The sequence below is a fragment of the Osmerus mordax genome, chromosome 28 (genome assembly GCF_038355195.1).
Source record: "Osmerus mordax isolate fOsmMor3 chromosome 28, fOsmMor3.pri, whole genome shotgun sequence".
NCBI lineage: Eukaryota > Metazoa > Chordata > Actinopteri > Osmeriformes > Osmeridae > Osmerus > Osmerus mordax.
Window position 1 is genome coordinate 2919574 of NC_090077.1, and position 17453 is coordinate 2937026.

General features: G+C 46.9%; 1 protein-coding gene across 1 annotated transcript; it reads right to left on the minus strand.

Annotated features, from left to right (window-relative positions):
• Positions 1 to 5452: 5452 nt before the first annotated feature.
• bicdl1 (BICD family like cargo adaptor 1) lies at positions 5453 to 17241 on the minus strand. Its single transcript, XM_067231073.1, has 11 exons — positions 16843 to 17241; positions 15918 to 16133; positions 9768 to 9884; positions 9482 to 9493; positions 8313 to 8459; positions 7949 to 8128; positions 7592 to 7810; positions 7288 to 7431; positions 7024 to 7154; positions 6693 to 6813; positions 5453 to 5658 (listed from the first exon to the last, which is right to left on the minus strand). The coding sequence occupies exons 1-11, from the start codon at positions 17239 to 17241 to the stop codon at positions 5473 to 5475; spliced, it is 1872 nt and encodes a 623-aa protein (XP_067087174.1). The 3' UTR covers positions 5453 to 5472.
• Positions 17242 to 17453: the final 212 nt, after the last annotated feature.

The following is a 17453-nucleotide window of genomic DNA, read 5'->3' on the forward strand; positions in this document are numbered from 1 at the left end:
GCCCTAAACACCTCCTCCTGGACAGCCAGCCTCGGGTGAACGCCACGGAACGTTGCCATGTAGAATACCAACCGTCGTCGCTAGGGAGAATCAAGCAACTCTTCAAACCGCATTTGAAGAGTTAACAAGTTTTTTTTTTTTTTTTTACATCCCGGCCCTCCGACGAGAGGTTCGTAGTGGGGTGGGACGTCCCCGAGGAGAGTTAAGAGGGTGTTCTGTGTGTCCCTCGCCACCATGTCAGGGTACACCAAGTACAGTGGTGCCACAACCAGAGAGCAGAGGCCCTGGAGAAATGGTATCCAATCCCAAACGATGACTTCTACTCATTATGTGTATGTATATATAAATATATTTGTGTGTTTATATTCAATATATAGAACATACACACATCTTGGCACACATCATCGCGCATGTATTGACATGCCCTGTGTTGCTAGGGTTGAAACACACTTATCAGCTGTGGTTTGCTGTACACTGGAGAAAAGAGATGTACTATTCATTTTCCCTACATGAATTTAATCAATAATAAACGTTTTAAAAGAAGAAATATTTGACACAATGACTGATCTCATTTGTCCATGATTTCATTGGTGGGTCAAAATTCACTTTATTTTTTAGAATATAATTGGATTGGAGAACTTTGGAGAGCCAAAGCATGATCAGTGCATGCTAAAAGTGCATGTTCTTAGATTGGTGAGTGAAATTCAAAACAGACACAAATGCACATGAAGACACACAGTGACCTCACCAGAAGCACTGAAACAATGTGAAATTCCAGGCAGCATATCTTGCTTGCAAGGACAAACAGATGACACGCTGTAGTCAGATAATAGATAGTAGATAATGGGTGATAATAGCAGATAGATACTGTTCAGCCAAGTCCCCTCCAATGACTCCCGTCTCAACCAACCACTTTCAGAACTGCACTTCTAATGCTCACATGACACTACTGGCTCTTAAAAACCCATTCCATAGGGCTGCGCTTTACCATCGCCATCTGGTGGTTTACTGTGAGAACTGCACTTGTTATTCACACTTTAAACCACTAGATGGCGATATTGAAGCGCAACCCAATGGTGGCATTTTAATAGTGCCCCTTTAAAAAAACAACTTCCAAAGCGTTGTAATTTCTTAGCTTCATTGGTAACATTAATCTGCAATTAATGAAAGTATCGCTAAAAATATAATATTATTGTAAAAATGTATGTCACAATTCACTTTATTTTTGTGAATAGAATTGGATGGGAGAACTTCTGAATGGTTTTGGCACACTGTCCTAAGTCATTGTGCCATTGTGTCACCAAAGACGAGCCAAAGCATTATCAGGACAGTCACCTTTCATCTGCCCCTATTTTATTTGTTCACTTTTTCACAGTGAAGTCCATATAGAAACACATTCAGTGGACACACTCCACCCCTTGAAAACTGTCTATAAAATTCCATCTAATGCTTACAATATATTTAATCTCTTTATTGAAAATAGTTATTTGCTATGAATATAAAACCAGACACTTATACATTTATTCCCCCCGCTGTACATAAATGATGCATTTCTTTATCAAAGTTCAGAATAGAAAAATTAATGTAATATATACAGTATTACTGAATGAGTATGCATATGTATATTGAGAATGTGTACATACATACATACACATATATAGCCAAAGCATATTTACTATTCTCAGCACTGACCTTCCTAATGTTCATTTTGTCGTGATCTGGAGTCTTGCTTTTAATTTTCAAGCGTACCGACATTCATTAATCTCAGCAACAAAAGATAAGGCTCTTCTATGTTAATTTACGAATATGTTTCTCTCAATTGGTCTCAATATTATGGGAGCTGTATAGAGAACCCCATTGTGTAGCCTACTGTGAGTTAGACTATAGAACCACTACTTCACAGCCCTGGCTGGCTTCATTCATTCATTAATGCAGACCCACCACCTGCTATTACCGTTCATTGAAAAGTTACTGAAGTTCCCAAATGGTGAAATCTTGCATTAATCTTTGCATAATTCTCATAACCTTGAAGTAGTGTGTGTGCAAACTAAATTGGGCAAAGGTGTCAATTTCCTGGATTGTCCATTTATATTGTCACAGAATAAATGGGTTTCCCATTGTGCTCAATCTGGGAATGAGTGGACAAATAGAACCTGACCCAAAGCTAGGCATTTCAGTCCCACAATTCCGAAAGACTTCTCTCTAAAAAAAGTGCATGTTCTTAGATTGGTGAGTGAAATGGAAAACAGACACAAATGCACATGAAGACACACACACACACACACACACACATACACACACACACAGTGACCTCACCAGAAGTACTGAAACAATGTGAAATTCCAGGGAGCATATCTTGCTCATAAGGACCATATATCTATGATAAGGACAAACAGATGACACGCTGTGGAATGTCAGCCTTCGCCACAACACTCTCCACATTCCAGAACAGCATCACAATGCCGCCAGCAAAAAGACTCCAGAGACAGACTTTAAGAAAAGTATTCAAGTAAAAAAACGAAGACAATACAATAACATAATGACACAAGTCGACAGATATTCATGAAGAAAAAAACACAACATTTAAATTTAAGAGCAAAAAAGGTTCAACTAAATTGTAATGTCATGTAGTTCAACAAGAAGACAGGTTGATGAAAGACAAACATGTCATTTGTCATGGGAAGAGTTGCTCAATATTTTGAGCCCAATCTTATCATTTACCAAGGCTGAAACATTGCTTTCTCCCCACCCTGTTCAGTCCTACTGTGTATTCTAACCCACTCAAACTCTACCATGTTTCTGTACCGACTACTGGATATCAGAACTCTCTCATGAGTCTAACTTGACTTAAATACTTAAAGGAATCTCCCTACACTTACCATCTCTTTACATTTTGTCACATAAAAAAACAAACACATTTTAAACATCTTGAAAACAAAAACAAAACTACACAATGTACAGGGTTCTTCTTCTAAAAATCAATTTTTATCGGAAAGGAATGCATTTATAAATATATTGATTTCATCCAAACTTCTTTAAAAAATCATTCTTTGGGTTGATCCACATCAACAACCTTTCCAACTGAGAGTGAGCAGGCATCTGCATAGGAGTGCACAGGTATGTTACACATGACTTGGAGCAGGACAGGACAGGAGACTGTGCCAGAAGCGAAATCATACAACGTCCAACCTCATGTCATCACTTATTCTGTATTATTGTCAGTCAGATATCGCTGGCCTAAATGGAAGCTACAGCTGAGCTGTTCTGTCAGCAATGTCCACTGCAACAGTCTGGAGTTAGGAGACTGGAAGTACTGTAGGCCCCCCTATTCTCTCCTACTGTGGAACATAATGTCGAAGCCAAGCACTAACAATTCTACAGCATTCCTTACTGGTTGGTAGGCCTACTGTAAATCAACATAAGGTATTTTCTGACTCCGAATGAGTTTCCGTTGTTATCGATGTTTGTTCGAAGGATATACCTTTAGCACAACATGGAGGCCTTGGACTTGCTGAAGTTAGGCACTGCAGAAATATTGAGATATAATTTTGTCTCCTCCTTTATCAAGAATATGTAAACAATTGTGGAGATTTGGTCAGCTAGAAAGATGCATCATGATTGACGAGTGGACAACTGGCAAAATGATTGAAAATACAGTATAATTTCTTAGATTACTCTATTTATGTTTGTAATGTGACATGAAAACAGTACAAAAATACCACCTGGATAGAGGTTGCCACAAATTCCTGCTTCCTCCAAGATTTATTCAGATTTCAGATATCTATACATGAGGCCAGAGCAGAGATCTCCGCACACCTGAGAAAACCAATTGTCCCATTAAATAGGCTGGTTGGCATACATTCATTCTATTTACTACATCACCCTCACATCCCCTTTGGTCTAGTACCTCGTTAATTTTGTAAAATGTTTGCACTTGGTATTGATGGCTAGCTTTAAATTACATCTACTCATAATTTCATGAGTATTGTTTTATATATTTCAACTAGGGATGCACTGATCAATCGGCCTAACATCGGTATTGTCTGATATTTAACTTGACGGGTCCGCATGTCGGCAATCTTCGATACAATAAACACACTTTTTAGGATCACTGAATAATTTGTCAGCAAAGTAGACTGTGTAAGCCCATGTTTTCCAGTCGAGTACTGTCTGTAGGCGTGGCAGTTTGATTAGTCTACTCTAGTAGGCCTATCTTTGGTTTTGTTTGCAATACCTTTTTAGGTTAGGCCACCGCCCATAAACAAAGACACGTAGTCTGTTTGTTTCACGAAACAAATTATGTATAGCCACTGCTAATAACAAACATATTGCTTCTGATAAGACAATCGACAATAGAAACCTAATGGTTTATCTTAGAGTACATGCATGATGGAAATGATACAAAGTACACGATTCCCAACAACTTCGCCTGCCGTGAAACGTTCTGTTGTGAAGGCTACTTGGACGGGGTAGGTTAAATATCTGTCTGTCTTGTTTAGGGAATGTATGATCACCTAGCTATATGTAGGCAACCATGTTGATGTTTTTTTGCTGTTAGAGCTATGTGCAAAACATGCAGAGAATCCTCAGCCATGCGTTTATGTGCCAAAGTTCCGACCTTAGCCAAATAGTTTTAGCTAAAGCTCAGTTGCAACGCCGATGTCTATATGTTGGGTGCATCCCTAATTTCAACAACTATTTTGTCTGTAAATTTACTGTAAAAGAACATCTCTGTAATGGAATGATGAACGTAGAGTTCATTTGGGTGCATTTGAACAAGCATCCATCCTTCTGATTGTACAGACTGGCAGGAAATAAGGCCTCGATGTATAGCTCCCTGAGTATCTGAATAAACCGGAGTGAACATTACAGAGCTGGAACATGTTTACCCCCTAGACATTGGTCACTGTCCCTCTATGGAAGTCTCCTTTCCCAGAACCCCATCTTTCTATTCCCCCACCATCCTCACCCGAGCCCAGGGTATCCCACACCCCCAGCAGCCTCTCCCCAGACCCCTGACCAGGACAGGACAGGACAGGCAGGTTTTGTGCATTTACACCCCTTTTCGGGCCCTTGGTAGTGGGGTGGAGATGGAGGGAGGCACAACTGGGACCTTTTCTTTCAGGAGGGGCTCTGTGTGACCCTGTACTGTAACACTGGTCACCCTGGAGGTTTTAGGGAGACTGCAGTGCCAAGGCCTCTGGGGATGTCTTTCGAAACAGTCCTTTAGATCCTCTGTCTCAGTCTCTATTCTTCAGAATCTGTAAGGAAAGACGTGATAGGGCAGATAAAGTGCAAAAATGACCCTTGAACCTCACTGGCGCCTCGGGTCCGTAGTGCTGTGTCACTGCCTTCATCTTTGGCTGTCTTGACCCGTGTCCCCCCCTCTCTCTCGCTCTCCCTCCTTCTCTCACTTCATTTCTCTCTCTCTCTCTCTCTCTCTCGTGCTCGCTGTGGTCAGTCCAGAGGTGCTCAGTTCTTTTTGAAGAAGGAGAAGAGCCTCTTGTCTCCGTCAGAGCGGCGGTGGGCCCTCCGGGAGGACTGACCAGAGGGGGCGCTGTGGGCCCCCGAGGACGCAGACAGGGAGAAGGGGCTCGCCTTCCACTCCTCCTGGTGCTTGTCCATCAACTGCTGATCAATCACTCTGTGCATATCATCCTGGGAGAGAGAGAGAGGGAGACAGAGAGAGATATACAGAGAGAGAGAGAGGCAGAGATACAAAGAGAGAGAGACGGAGAGAGATATACAGAGAGTGAGGCAAAGAGTGAGGCAGAGAGTGAGGCAGAGAGAGGCAGAGATACAAAGAACGTGAGGCAGAGAGCGTGAGAAAGAGAGAGAGAGAGAGAGAGAGAGTGAGAGAGACAGACAGACAGACAGACAAAAAAAACAACAGCAGTGAGCATAAAAGGATAGAAACATTGAAACGGATGATGAGGAGACGGATGAGGGCGGTGGCAGACGGCAGGAGTGACAGATTGGGATGACAGAGAGGACGGTCAGTGCTTTCAAATGGGCTGGGATGGTTGAGCGAGTTTCTGTCGAGTCAGCGGGCCCTGGCATGGAATGGCACAGCATGGCATGGAGGAGTTGGCACAAGGCGACAGGGCACACCTCACCTCTAAGGCAGGAGGGGGGGTACCACAGGGGAGAAAGGGTGGTACGGAAGCTCAGAAAGGCCACTAGATCAGAAACCACAAGAGCCATACAGTAAAGAGCCCTGAAGAGGCAAACTGCAGGCAGGGAAAGAGAGAGGAGAGAGCTGCCAGTTACGGGTGGGGAAGGGGAGGAGGGGGAGACACACACAGTCCTGAGTCTTCACTCTACACTTCTACTAGAGCCAGTACTCACTAGTGATGGTTATCCTTACAGGGTTAGCTGTGATTGTTAGAGGTGAGTTTTGTTAATTTGTAAATTGGCTACTCAGGGTACATACAGTACTACAGTTCAAAAACACACACACACACACACACACACGGACACAAGTTGGAGAGGTGGCTAGTTACGGGAGAAGACGGGATGGGATGACAGTGCTTTTAAAAAAACGATTTTAAGTGTTTCATTCCATGACAAACACATTTAGGATTTTCTAAATGAAGATTCCAGGACACAGTGCTGTATCTATGGTTTCAACTGAATTTAGCTCCTAACCCTTGACCCCTGACATTGTGTATGACCCCTGACCCCTTACCCACCTGCCAGGCCTCTAGCTGCTGGGAGAGATTCAGCTTCTGCTGGATGGCGTCCAGGAGCTGGCTGTTGAGTGACATGATGTCTATCTTACATTTGGCCAGCTCCATCTCCACTGCTTTCTTCCTGTTAGGGACACACAACCATACTTAGTTGAAAGGTATCCCGTCCTCGAACTAAACCTTTAATATGAAAATCAATCCTACGTCCGGGTGATGATTTTACTCACGTTATCACGTCTCTAGTTTTACACTACATTCTTATGCAGAGAGAGAGAAAGAGAGAGAGAGAATGGGAGAGAGGGAGGGAGGGAGTGTGTATGCGGTGTGGTCCTACTTGCAGATGGCGTCGTCCCTGTCCCGGATGGCGTTCTCCAGCTGTTCGCTGGGCTCCGTCACTTCAGCCCTGGCTCTCATCCTCTCGCTCTCCTCCCTGACCGAGCACATCTCCACGGAGAGCAGCGTCATCTGCAGGACCCGCGAGGAACGACAACGGGAGGAACCGCGTCAGACACACATAAACCCCCCCACCCCCCCGGTAGCAAGATGGACCGAATCAACGGTCGCGATATGCGTGAGCGCTGTCGCCAGGGGGTGTTACCTGATTGTGCAATTGGAGGAGTTCTTCCCGACTGTTCCGTGCCCGGAGCTGTTCCGTCTCGTACTGTTCCCTCGCGTCCCGGAGCTCCTCCCCCAGCTTTCTCACCTGGTCTTCTAGTGCTTCCTCATCGCTACGCCTGGAACCCTGCTCACACACACACACCATCAGTCAAGCGCACTTGTCCCCCATCTTTCTGTTTGACTCATGTTGTCGTGCCAAACAAGCCCGAATCGCGAGTTCATTTGGCATGTCCGTCAAACGGGTGTGTCTCCGCGTGAGTGCGTGAGACGGGATGTCCGGTTACCGTGGACTCGTTGCCGTCCAGCAGGTTCTGCGTGAGGCGGCGTAGCTCCAGCAGGCTGGCGTGCAGGCTGCCGGTGGGCACGTCCTTGGCGGAGGACGTCTCCGAAGACTCGTCCATGGAGGAGTCGGTGGACAGGGCCGAGTCGGTGATGTCGTTGCCCCGCAGGTGGGAGCACAGCGCTCGCACCTGGCAGTAGGCCTCCCACAGCTGCAGACGGAGCTGGGGGGGGAGGGGGCGTGCACACGGAGGGAGATGCTCAGAGGCCACGCACGACAACACCGTCTGTCCCCGCGCGCGTCTGTTAGCGAGCATGGGGCATGTGTGTGTCCAGCAGGTGTGTGAGTGGCAGTTGCCTACCTGCTCCCTCTCCTGTTCCTGCTCCTCCTGCTCCATGCTCTGCTCGATCTCACACAGCAGGCTGGAGGGGTGCGGGCTGAGGCCCTGCAGGCTCCTCTCGTCCGCCAGCTCCTCCAGGCGGGCGCTCAGCTGCCGGTGAGACACCTGCACCTCCCGCAGCTCCAGCTGGCTCTGGTGTAGCTGGTGGAACCCCACACAGAAACGAAGGGTCGGTACAGAGGCCAACGCTGCTTTTATGATGGCAGCATGTAGATCAGGTCAGCCTCGGACCAGCCAGAACACGGAATCGATAATAGCGTATAACACCGACATATCCCAGCAATATGGCGGTGGGAACTTGTTAGAATATTTGGAGTTCTCCTACCTGCGAGTCCTTCTCTCGACACCGCTTCTCCAGAACCAGGGTTCTCTCTCGCAGTTCTTCCACGCTGTTCTGCAGCACCTCGTTCTCTTCTAGAACGGCATGGACACGGCGTTCCAGCTCTCTCTTTCGCTCCGACAGCATCTTAATCTGAAACCACACAGGTTAAACATGATGATCTTGTGGGAGAACCGACGGCAGTGAAGACAAATGACAGTTGAGTGACGGTTTTCCAGAAGCTATCTGCTCCCAAGTGTTGCCAGTCAGGGAAAAACCTCACTGACTTGAATGTCGGAGGAGATAATAAATACTCCCCCAGTGCTGAAGAATGTTTGTTGCCTAGCATAGGCGTAGGCGTTTGGTGCCACCCTTGTGTTCAGGAATGTCTCAGTCAGAAGATTGCCAAAACAACCGATAACAGGCAATGCTTTACCGGAGCATTAAACAACCTAGAACTGACACCACTGCACATTTCATCACGTATGAAAATTATTTTGTGATAGTCCTTCGAACCGCATAGTCTATTAAACAAACATCAGCTCTTGTTCATTTCTATCCCCTATGCTTTGACCTACATCTGGTAACCTACTTTACAGTGTGGCAGTCTGACATTGTGTTCAGCTCATCGACTTTATCCGCAAGCTATTTGCAATTTCATATTCATAAGGACCTAACCAGAGGGCCCTCATTATATAAAGTTTGACATTGCCATGATTTTGTCACTTCAACAGGAGACAGAACGCAAACTCCCATCAGTCATTAGTCTCAGTCAGATTTAAGAACCCTGTTGGAATCTTGGGAGCACCCAGATATTGCAGTATTTGGGCTAAATATAGAGCTTCAGCTCTTCAACCAATCACAGCCCAATCTCTGAACAGAGAGTGGTTTCCCCCAATAGAAACCCGTCCTTGAGGACAGGGAGCAAAGCCACAAAGTCAGAGCTACACCATTCATCATGTTGTTTCTCTGTGATTCCCCGTCATCTAGCTTGATGTTGCAAACATGCCACACTAGTACAAGACATGACTCACTGAATGTTTCACAGACTTGGCAACATTCCATACATCATGCTCCTTAAATCAAAACATGCTGTTTGTGCTGGTGTATCTGTTATAATGCGAGGCATGCACCATGCAGACAGGATGACACGGCCGGGATTTAAAACAACTCACTTCTAGACCTTGCTGTTCCAGTCAAGAGAGGAAATTCAAAGAAGGGATTAGGAAGGTAGGTGGTGGAAGGAGATAAAGGTATATAAAAGAAGGAGAAGGATGTTACAGCCATGTAGCTTTGATAATATAGAAGAGAATAGGTCTCTGCGTCCTAAATATTGTGAAACAACAATTAGAACTACATTTAAATGTTACAGTGTTCGATGCACATCCCCCCACACTCTAAGCCGACAGCCCCCGGTGTTAAACGTAACATCTCCAGGAGGGTAGTTATGCGTGGGCTCACCTCGGCCTGTAGACTCTCCAGACGTGTCATGTGCTGGTTGGTGGAGACGCTCTTCTCTCGAAAGTCATCTCGTAAGGAGTGGACCTGAGTGGACAGCTGCCTCTCCACCTCCGCAGCCTGGAGCACACACACACACACACAATGCAGTAAAGGCACGGCTAAAACACTTTTAATCACAGTCTTTCCACATTTGTGTCACATAGGGATATTTAGGAGATGGCAGTTTAATAGCTGGTCAGTGTTATGGTGACAGGTTGTACACCTTCTAAGCAGATGGATCTGCAGAGCTTCAAGGATAGATTTACGTGTCAAAGATGTCAGATTTCACAGCTGCAAAACATCAATAGGTATAGCAGGTTTTATGTTCAACATGATACTGGCGAGGAGTCCTTTTTGTCTTTCTTTGTTTTGTAAATGCTTTAGCTGAGATACAGTTAGTGAGTCATTTCCCAAGGGTCTGAAGTCTGAGCAGTGACACATCCCTTTTCTCTAGCTGACTCTCTTTCTCACACACTCATACTCGCACACACACGCACCAACATTCACATACAATAACACACATTCACACACACAATACATAGAATACATACACACATCCCATACATTTCAACTCTGTCCTGTGGATGCACACACATGAGTTGCATTCATCACTATACGTGGATTTCTACACGTACACTGTTCACTGGTGAGTCACTACAGTACGGAGTAACGTTCCCATAAAAGAACAGCTCTTTCCCCCCCCCCCGGACTCTCTGCCTTATCCTGATCTAGAACGTTTCATTCCTCCTCCTTGGTGCAGCCTGGCGCAGAGAACCAGCCTCTCCCAGTGATCTCACAGGCTGAATAGCGTCGGCTCACTGTGAGCCGCGAGCGGTGCCTCGCTCCAGACTTCACCTCCTTAGCATAATGTAGCTCTCAGGAATCCCTCCGAACAGTCGCCATGGCAATGCTGAGGTGAAGCGCACAGCTTCATAGAGGGGGAATTTGAGCCAATGGCTTATGTGTGTCCACATTTTAACACACTTTTTATTTGAGCCTCCATCTGCATGCTACTTTACTGCCTACCTTTAAAGACTTTTTTATAATCAGCTCCATGAAGGATTCCACGCAACACTGTCCAACAAGTGTAACACGAGTTGTACCATAATGCGCTTAGATCTTAAAAAGACGGAAACCATCAAACATCTGTTGATCTGTCGTTAACCAGGTGCTTCGGGAGGTAGTGTGTCTGTCTGCCTGTAGGTGGCAGTGTGATGTTTACAAGATGTGCCCAGACCATGTTGGCTGTGTAGGAGCGATCTGACCTGGATATATGTCCGAATGCACATTCACCCTCAAAGGCTGCAGGAACTCAAAACATACAGAACTCCAGATGTTTATGTCCCCACTGGACTTCACAGGTGTTGGTAGACACTGCAAGGCGTTGTCTATTATACATGGCTTTCTCTGGGGCTGGGTTGTCTAGGCTGGACTACTCTGAAAGCTTTTAGTAGTGAGCAGACAATCTCTGAACTTCGGGTTTCTAAATAGACGAACACGAAGCACTTGAATTCACATTGGGCATGTCCTGAAGTAACACTCCTTGTACTACTGTGTCCTCAACGAAGAGACCAAGGAAAGCAACACATATCTAATACGCACTACCTGTTCCCAGTTGCGGACAAATGTAATTCCTCCAAATAACTGAATAGCGAGAGAAACAATGTTGGTCTGCTATAGGAATAATACAACTGTAACTAGGTCAAAACGCATGGACACATGACATCCTGTTGTCCTCCGAGTGCTATTCAGAAATAATCTTGATAGGGTCCGACTCTCATCTCTACAATCGGGGCAGGAAGCTCTCAGCTGGCGAGCCGTCGTGGGAGGTCTACTACGCGGAGCCCAGGCTCAGTGGGAGTATGACATTTGACCCTGTGGCACACTGCGCCTGACAGATTGAGATCACAGCAAAAACAGGATATTTCACCATGGGCCGCCAGATCTAGTAAATATCCCCCTTAATCTGAGCATCAACTCCTCAGATCTGAGATCAAGCCTTCTCAGAACAGCAGTGTGCAGATGGGGGGTGCGGACCACTGTGACAGTATTGAGGCCAACAAACTAGGGCTGAAAGGAGAGACAAGGAAACTGAGCACTGAGCCAAGAGATTAGCTTCCAGGACAGTGACTACACAGTATCTTGAGTCCTGCATAGTGCATACAATAAAATAAATAAATAAATGGAAATGTGGATTTGTTTGCGTTGAAAACCTCTGACATGTCTAGAACGTGGTGTTCTAACCCGAGGCTGAAGCGCAGGGCCGTGTGTGTACGTGTCACGGGGCCTGAGACACCACCCATCGGCTTTACAGCACAGCTCTGCAGAGAACACATTCCCATGGTAACACATGGAATTTCACATGTCCTCCGGGTTGTCACGGCAACCGGGGGGGAGAGCCGGGGGATTGGCGGAGCGGTGGCTTGTTGTGGCCGTGTGTTTTCTGGTACTTTCCTTCGTCATAGTCATCGCCGAACCCGCCCTGCAGTCTAGACTCACGGTGCAAGTCACAACAAACTACGCAGTCAAAACATTTCACGTTATTTTCATTCTACTAGACGGTATCAGTTAGCTATGTCTACCCTATCCGCCATGGCGTAATTAACAATGTGGCATGCAGCAGCAGGTGGTCCCTGTTCGTCTGCAGCTAACAGGGATGTGTACCTGATGCCTCTTCATCTTGGCTGACAAGCTGGACAAATGCCCAGAGTCTGAGTCTTGTCTATGTGTTGTAAAACTCGGTGTCTGAGTGAGTGACCAGTTGAGCTTACAGTGACAGGACCAAGACAGCTGTTGCTTAGTCTGCTCCCTGTCAGGTTGAGATGGATGATTTGGGGGTTAGATTGCTAGATATTGTCAAGCAGCAAGACCAAATATTACGATATAACAGAACCTTTACTTGTTACAAATGGCAATCCACTTCAACCTTTAACTTGATCCAAATTTAAGTGAAAGCCTACATGTTATGGACTTGTCCGAGGGCTCCAAGTTATTATGGGTGTTAAACTCATTGACTGAAACTGAGAGAACATTCAGAGTCATTTCTAAACCATAACCATGACGATGAGGTTGAAGGTAGAGTGTGCTGTGGGGCCTTCCTGTTGGCAGGATCACAGGGTTCTTGTATTTGATCCGAGTCATAAAACATGCAGAATTTATGCCTAAGTCTAAGCTCCCCCTTCTCAGAGCGTGTGCGGTAATGTCATTAAAGAAATGTTCCTTCCTTGTTGTTCTGGCGTGATCAGATTAGGCCTGGGGACAGCTGGCCTAACGCCCCAGCCCCAGCCTCACACCCCAGACCCAGCCTCACACCCCAGACCCAGCCTCACACCCCAGACCCAGCCTCACACCCCAGACCCAGCCTCACACCCCAGACCCAGCCTCACACCCCAGACCCAGACCACCACAAGGCTGAGATGACATGGCTGCTCTCACAGGACATGTACACGGGTGTTTTCATCCAGTAGCCTACATGTGGGCCTCTATTTATATATGTGTCCTTCTGAACGTGGATGTGTGTACGCTATTTGAGGACCATGATGTGACTCACTCGTCAAACCAAATTGAAATGTAAATAGAATTCAGCGTGATTGGTTGGCTATTTTCTCAGATGTGTCAACGTTTTTCTATTGGCTGTGAGTGCCTATATGCGTATTGGGTAGGGTTCAGTCGATTCTCCGGGTTAAATACACCCAGGAAAGGCTATTACTTGGGATTACAATCTAATCCTTGTGCTGTATCTTAACCCGCAGGATACGTCACTTCGTGGCCCAACCCTGCACCAAGGTCATTCCTACAGCAGCCAATCGTGGACCTCGGTAAACAATTGACTAAACCTCAATTCCGACAAGGCAGAGGGCTGTTATTCAGAATCAAATCTTTTACACATTGTTTTGCTTCTCGAAGCTCTCAAACACTGTGAAGACATTATAGAGGCTGTGTTCACGTCTTGATGCATGAGATCAGATTAGCATCTATTTCAGTCACTGAATTGAATTTGCATAGGTACTTCTGGTCAAGTCCTTAGAGGACGAGTTTGTAGTTCACATTTGTGGCTTGGTTTCCTTGCATGCTAATTAAATCAAGTTCAAATACATGTCAATGATAGCTTGCAGATTTCCAGTAAGCCTCACAAGACTGACTGAAGGCTTTGGTACCATGGAGAGTGCATCCTGGTTGAATGACTGGCACTGCCTGAACAACAACTCACACCTACAGTGCATTGCTTGATGGCCAACTGTTCCTCTAATCTATATATTTTAAATGGATCTTTATATCTCTCTCTCTGTCAAACACACACACAGGCGAAAGAACGCACACACACACACACACAGACAGACCTACATCCATTCTAATAAGACCAGCCCCGTTCAAGGGGAAATGATGAGGAAGACTGAACACACACATTAAAATAGCCGGCGGCTCTCCAGAGGCTGTACTAGTGGAGACTTTCCTGAGGGTAGCCAAGGTTTCCTCTGTCAGGATGTGTGGTGTAAGCAGGCCAGCAGGGAGCCTGACCTCGTTCATCTCATCACACAAGAGCCGTGAATCATGGGACTTGGATCGATGCAGTCGATTAGGACTCGCGCACGGCACCGAGTCCTAAAGGCCGAAAGGCGTGTCCTGCAAACAGTACGACAAACTGACTGACAGCGAATATCTAGGCTGTGCTGATCTCCAGCGAGGCCGCTTTTAATCAACTGGAATTTAATTATTCTAAGTAGCTTGCTAACCTCCATGGCTGAAGACCAGGCCTGGGACTCAGGCCTTGATGGCCGTCTGATCAAAGCCAGCGAGCTGGGTCTGCGGACTTTCATCCGTTCAGAGACATGCAAATGAATTGGAGCAGGTGTAGCCCCACAGAGCCATTGGTATTTGCATCCGTGGCAACCCCAGATCTGGAGGGGAGGTGGAGGCGGCCTGAGAGGCAGCTCGCTCTCCCTGTGGACCGTGGGGTGCAGCATCTGTCTGACTGCAGCACTCCTCTATTCCCTGGGCACAGCTGGCGGATCCGCGGGCAGTGCCAGCTAAATTGGGAACGCTGCCAGGAGAGTCGTCAGGTGGGAGCACCTCAGCGGGCGTCACCACGCCTCCTCCGAGAATGCTGGGACACCCGAGGTGGTCTCTCTCCCCCTCGGGGCGAAGGGTAGTCAAAACAACCTCGCTCTGTTTAATAGCTTTAACGACGCCCAAGGACGGCAAAGCAAGGTGTCAAAATGGGCTTACTGGAGACCCATGACCTGAATAGCACTGGAACACGCAGAACAACATGACACTGCAAAATTAAAGGGGTTAAGGTTAACACCTGTTTTACACACTTCGCTAAAAATCTGGATGGGAGTGCTTTGTCTCTACTAGTCGACTCGCGAAACAAAATCTACAAACTCACCTCATGATTTGCAACAACATCGATACAGGCCTTGATGAATTAGTGATTCGTTAGAGAATTTTATCTCTTTCCTGGATCAGGAATCTGGTCCTGCGAGATATTGACCAGTTCTGTGTTCCTCTTTAGTTTACAGCGAGTAATCAGACGCCGAGGTCAGTGGAGCTGCCTGTCACATCAGTATCTTAGGAGATTCTGATCGATAGTTTCACCTACGGCCCTGCCCTGCTCCTCTGCTCCATCAATACACGCTCTCCACGGACGGGAATCAATCCCAGTTTGTCATGAGTCTGACGCATGTTAATCACACCACTCACTACGGCATAGATCTGTTCTGATTTACCTTTGCCCCGAGCCAATCCTCTTTTTACACTTTCTTACTTCCTCAACAGATTTGCGCTCCACACACACGTTACCTATGCTTTCAAATCTTACTTGACTAACTCCGGTTATCACCGATGGGACTTCCATACAGTCAGCAGTGCGATCGCTCTGAATGATTTAGCATGACAGGTAAGCCTCTCCACTTTTTTCTTGACCATCTAGCCTAAGATGATGGATGTGGAGCGAGATTGAAGCCGACTGTCTCCATGCATGTATTCATGCATGTCAGACCCCCATTAAAGAAGCTGTCTGAATAAGTCATCCTGACTCAATGCTGTGCTGAGACAAGAGAGTGCAGAGCCCGGACCCACACATCCACACGTCCTCCCTCTCTCCCTCACCCGACTGAGCTGCTCCAGCAGCCTGTGGTTCTGCTCCGCCAGCTGGCTGACGGCCCGGGTCTTGTCCCGCTCGGCCTCCCTCAGCTGGGCCTGGTGGCGATCCAGCTCCCCCTGCAGCTGCAGGACGTCCGTCTCCAGCTCGGCCACGCGGCCCTCCCACTCGCCCTCGCGGCTCTCCAGCCGCCGCCGCAGCTCGTGCTTCTCCTGTTCCAGGTGCTGTGGAGGACGGGAGGGGGGACGGAGGGACGGGGGAGGGGTGGAGGCTGGGTTACAGCTGGGACTGGACTGGGTCTTCTAGCTAGTATACCTCAGAGTAAAAGTATAAGGCCTCAGATAGTAGGGGGTGGGTTTATGGACGGCAGCATCCGCAGCTTAGAGTAGGGAGATGGGGGAGACGGACCTATGGCAGGAAGTAACCTCAGGCTGGTCAGCGAGGACTTAGACTGAGGGATCACTACCTCCCTGGACAAAGATAAAAATCAATTCAGTCGATCCTAAACAGCATGAATAATTGCTGGGCCAGGACGCAGTAACGGTTGCTGATCCACGCCATGGACAGATGTACAGTACATACAGTGGCTATGGGGACATTAAAGGAGATTAGTCTTTGTTCCTGCTCAAGGCACTGCGGGGAGGATTTCAACATGGATAATAGCTCTGCTGTCAGCATGGTCAGGGCAACTGGCAGTATTAAGAACACGTCAGTCAAGGCCATGATATTCTGATCACCTCTCTTGTCCCTTCGCCTGTCATGGTGTCCTGTGTAACGCCTGAACATATCTGAGGGTAACCTGAATGATCTCAGTCACGTATCATTATTTACATCGTTTTTTAGCTCACAAATACAAACAGCAGTGTAGTTGGGATCTCACAACAGGTTGGCCATGAGTAAAATTAACTGGTAGGTCCCTTTTTTATGTCTTACCTCCAATTTCTCGTTAAGATCTTTGTTCATTTGTTCATATTGCTTAGTCAGGTCTTGGTTTCGCTCAAGCAGTGCTTTGCCGAGTTTAGCAGCTAAAACTAAGTCCTTTTCCTTTTGGCGGAAGAGCGACAACAAGTCAGTATTTTGTCCTATAATAGGCTCATCTAAAGTAGATAACTCTTCCTCCTCCCGCTCTCCAGTGAGCATGGCTAACTCCTCTTCTAACGCCATACCGAGGCCGCCAGAGCCCGTGTGTAGCAGCGAGTGGCCCGGAAATCCTCCCGTATCTTGTGGGCTTGTGTTTCCCTCATCCAGCGGGTGCTCCATGCAGTCGCTGTCCAGCTCGAGTGGTGCTGAAACCGCGGAAGATGTGTGCAGGTCGAGGCAGAAAGCTGACATCGCCGGCCGGCGGACAAAAAGCCAAATGATTAGGCAAATTATTTATTTCGGTTTAACCCACTCTGTCACAGGGTCGTACTGACCGGATCTTGTCTTCAATATCTCCATAGATGCGGTTCCTAGATTATTAACCACTTTAAAATTCCCGACAATTGCTGCCCTACTTTACAAACGTTCCGCAGCCTACCACAGTACTTTACACACCAAGCCAC

Coding starts and splice junctions, on each gene's coding strand:
- bicdl1 (XM_067231073.1), bottom strand. CDS start 17,241: ATGTCAGCTTTCTGCCTCGACCTGCACACATCTTCCGCGGTTTCAGCA. Junction 16,134..16,842: donor ATCTTAACGAGAAATTGGAG/GTAAGACATAAA, acceptor CGTCCTCCACAG/CACCTGGAACAGGAGAAGCA. Junction 7,811..7,948: donor AGGAACAGGAGAGGGAGCAG/GTAGGCAACTGC, acceptor CTCCCCCCCCAG/CTCCGTCTGCAGCTGTGGGA.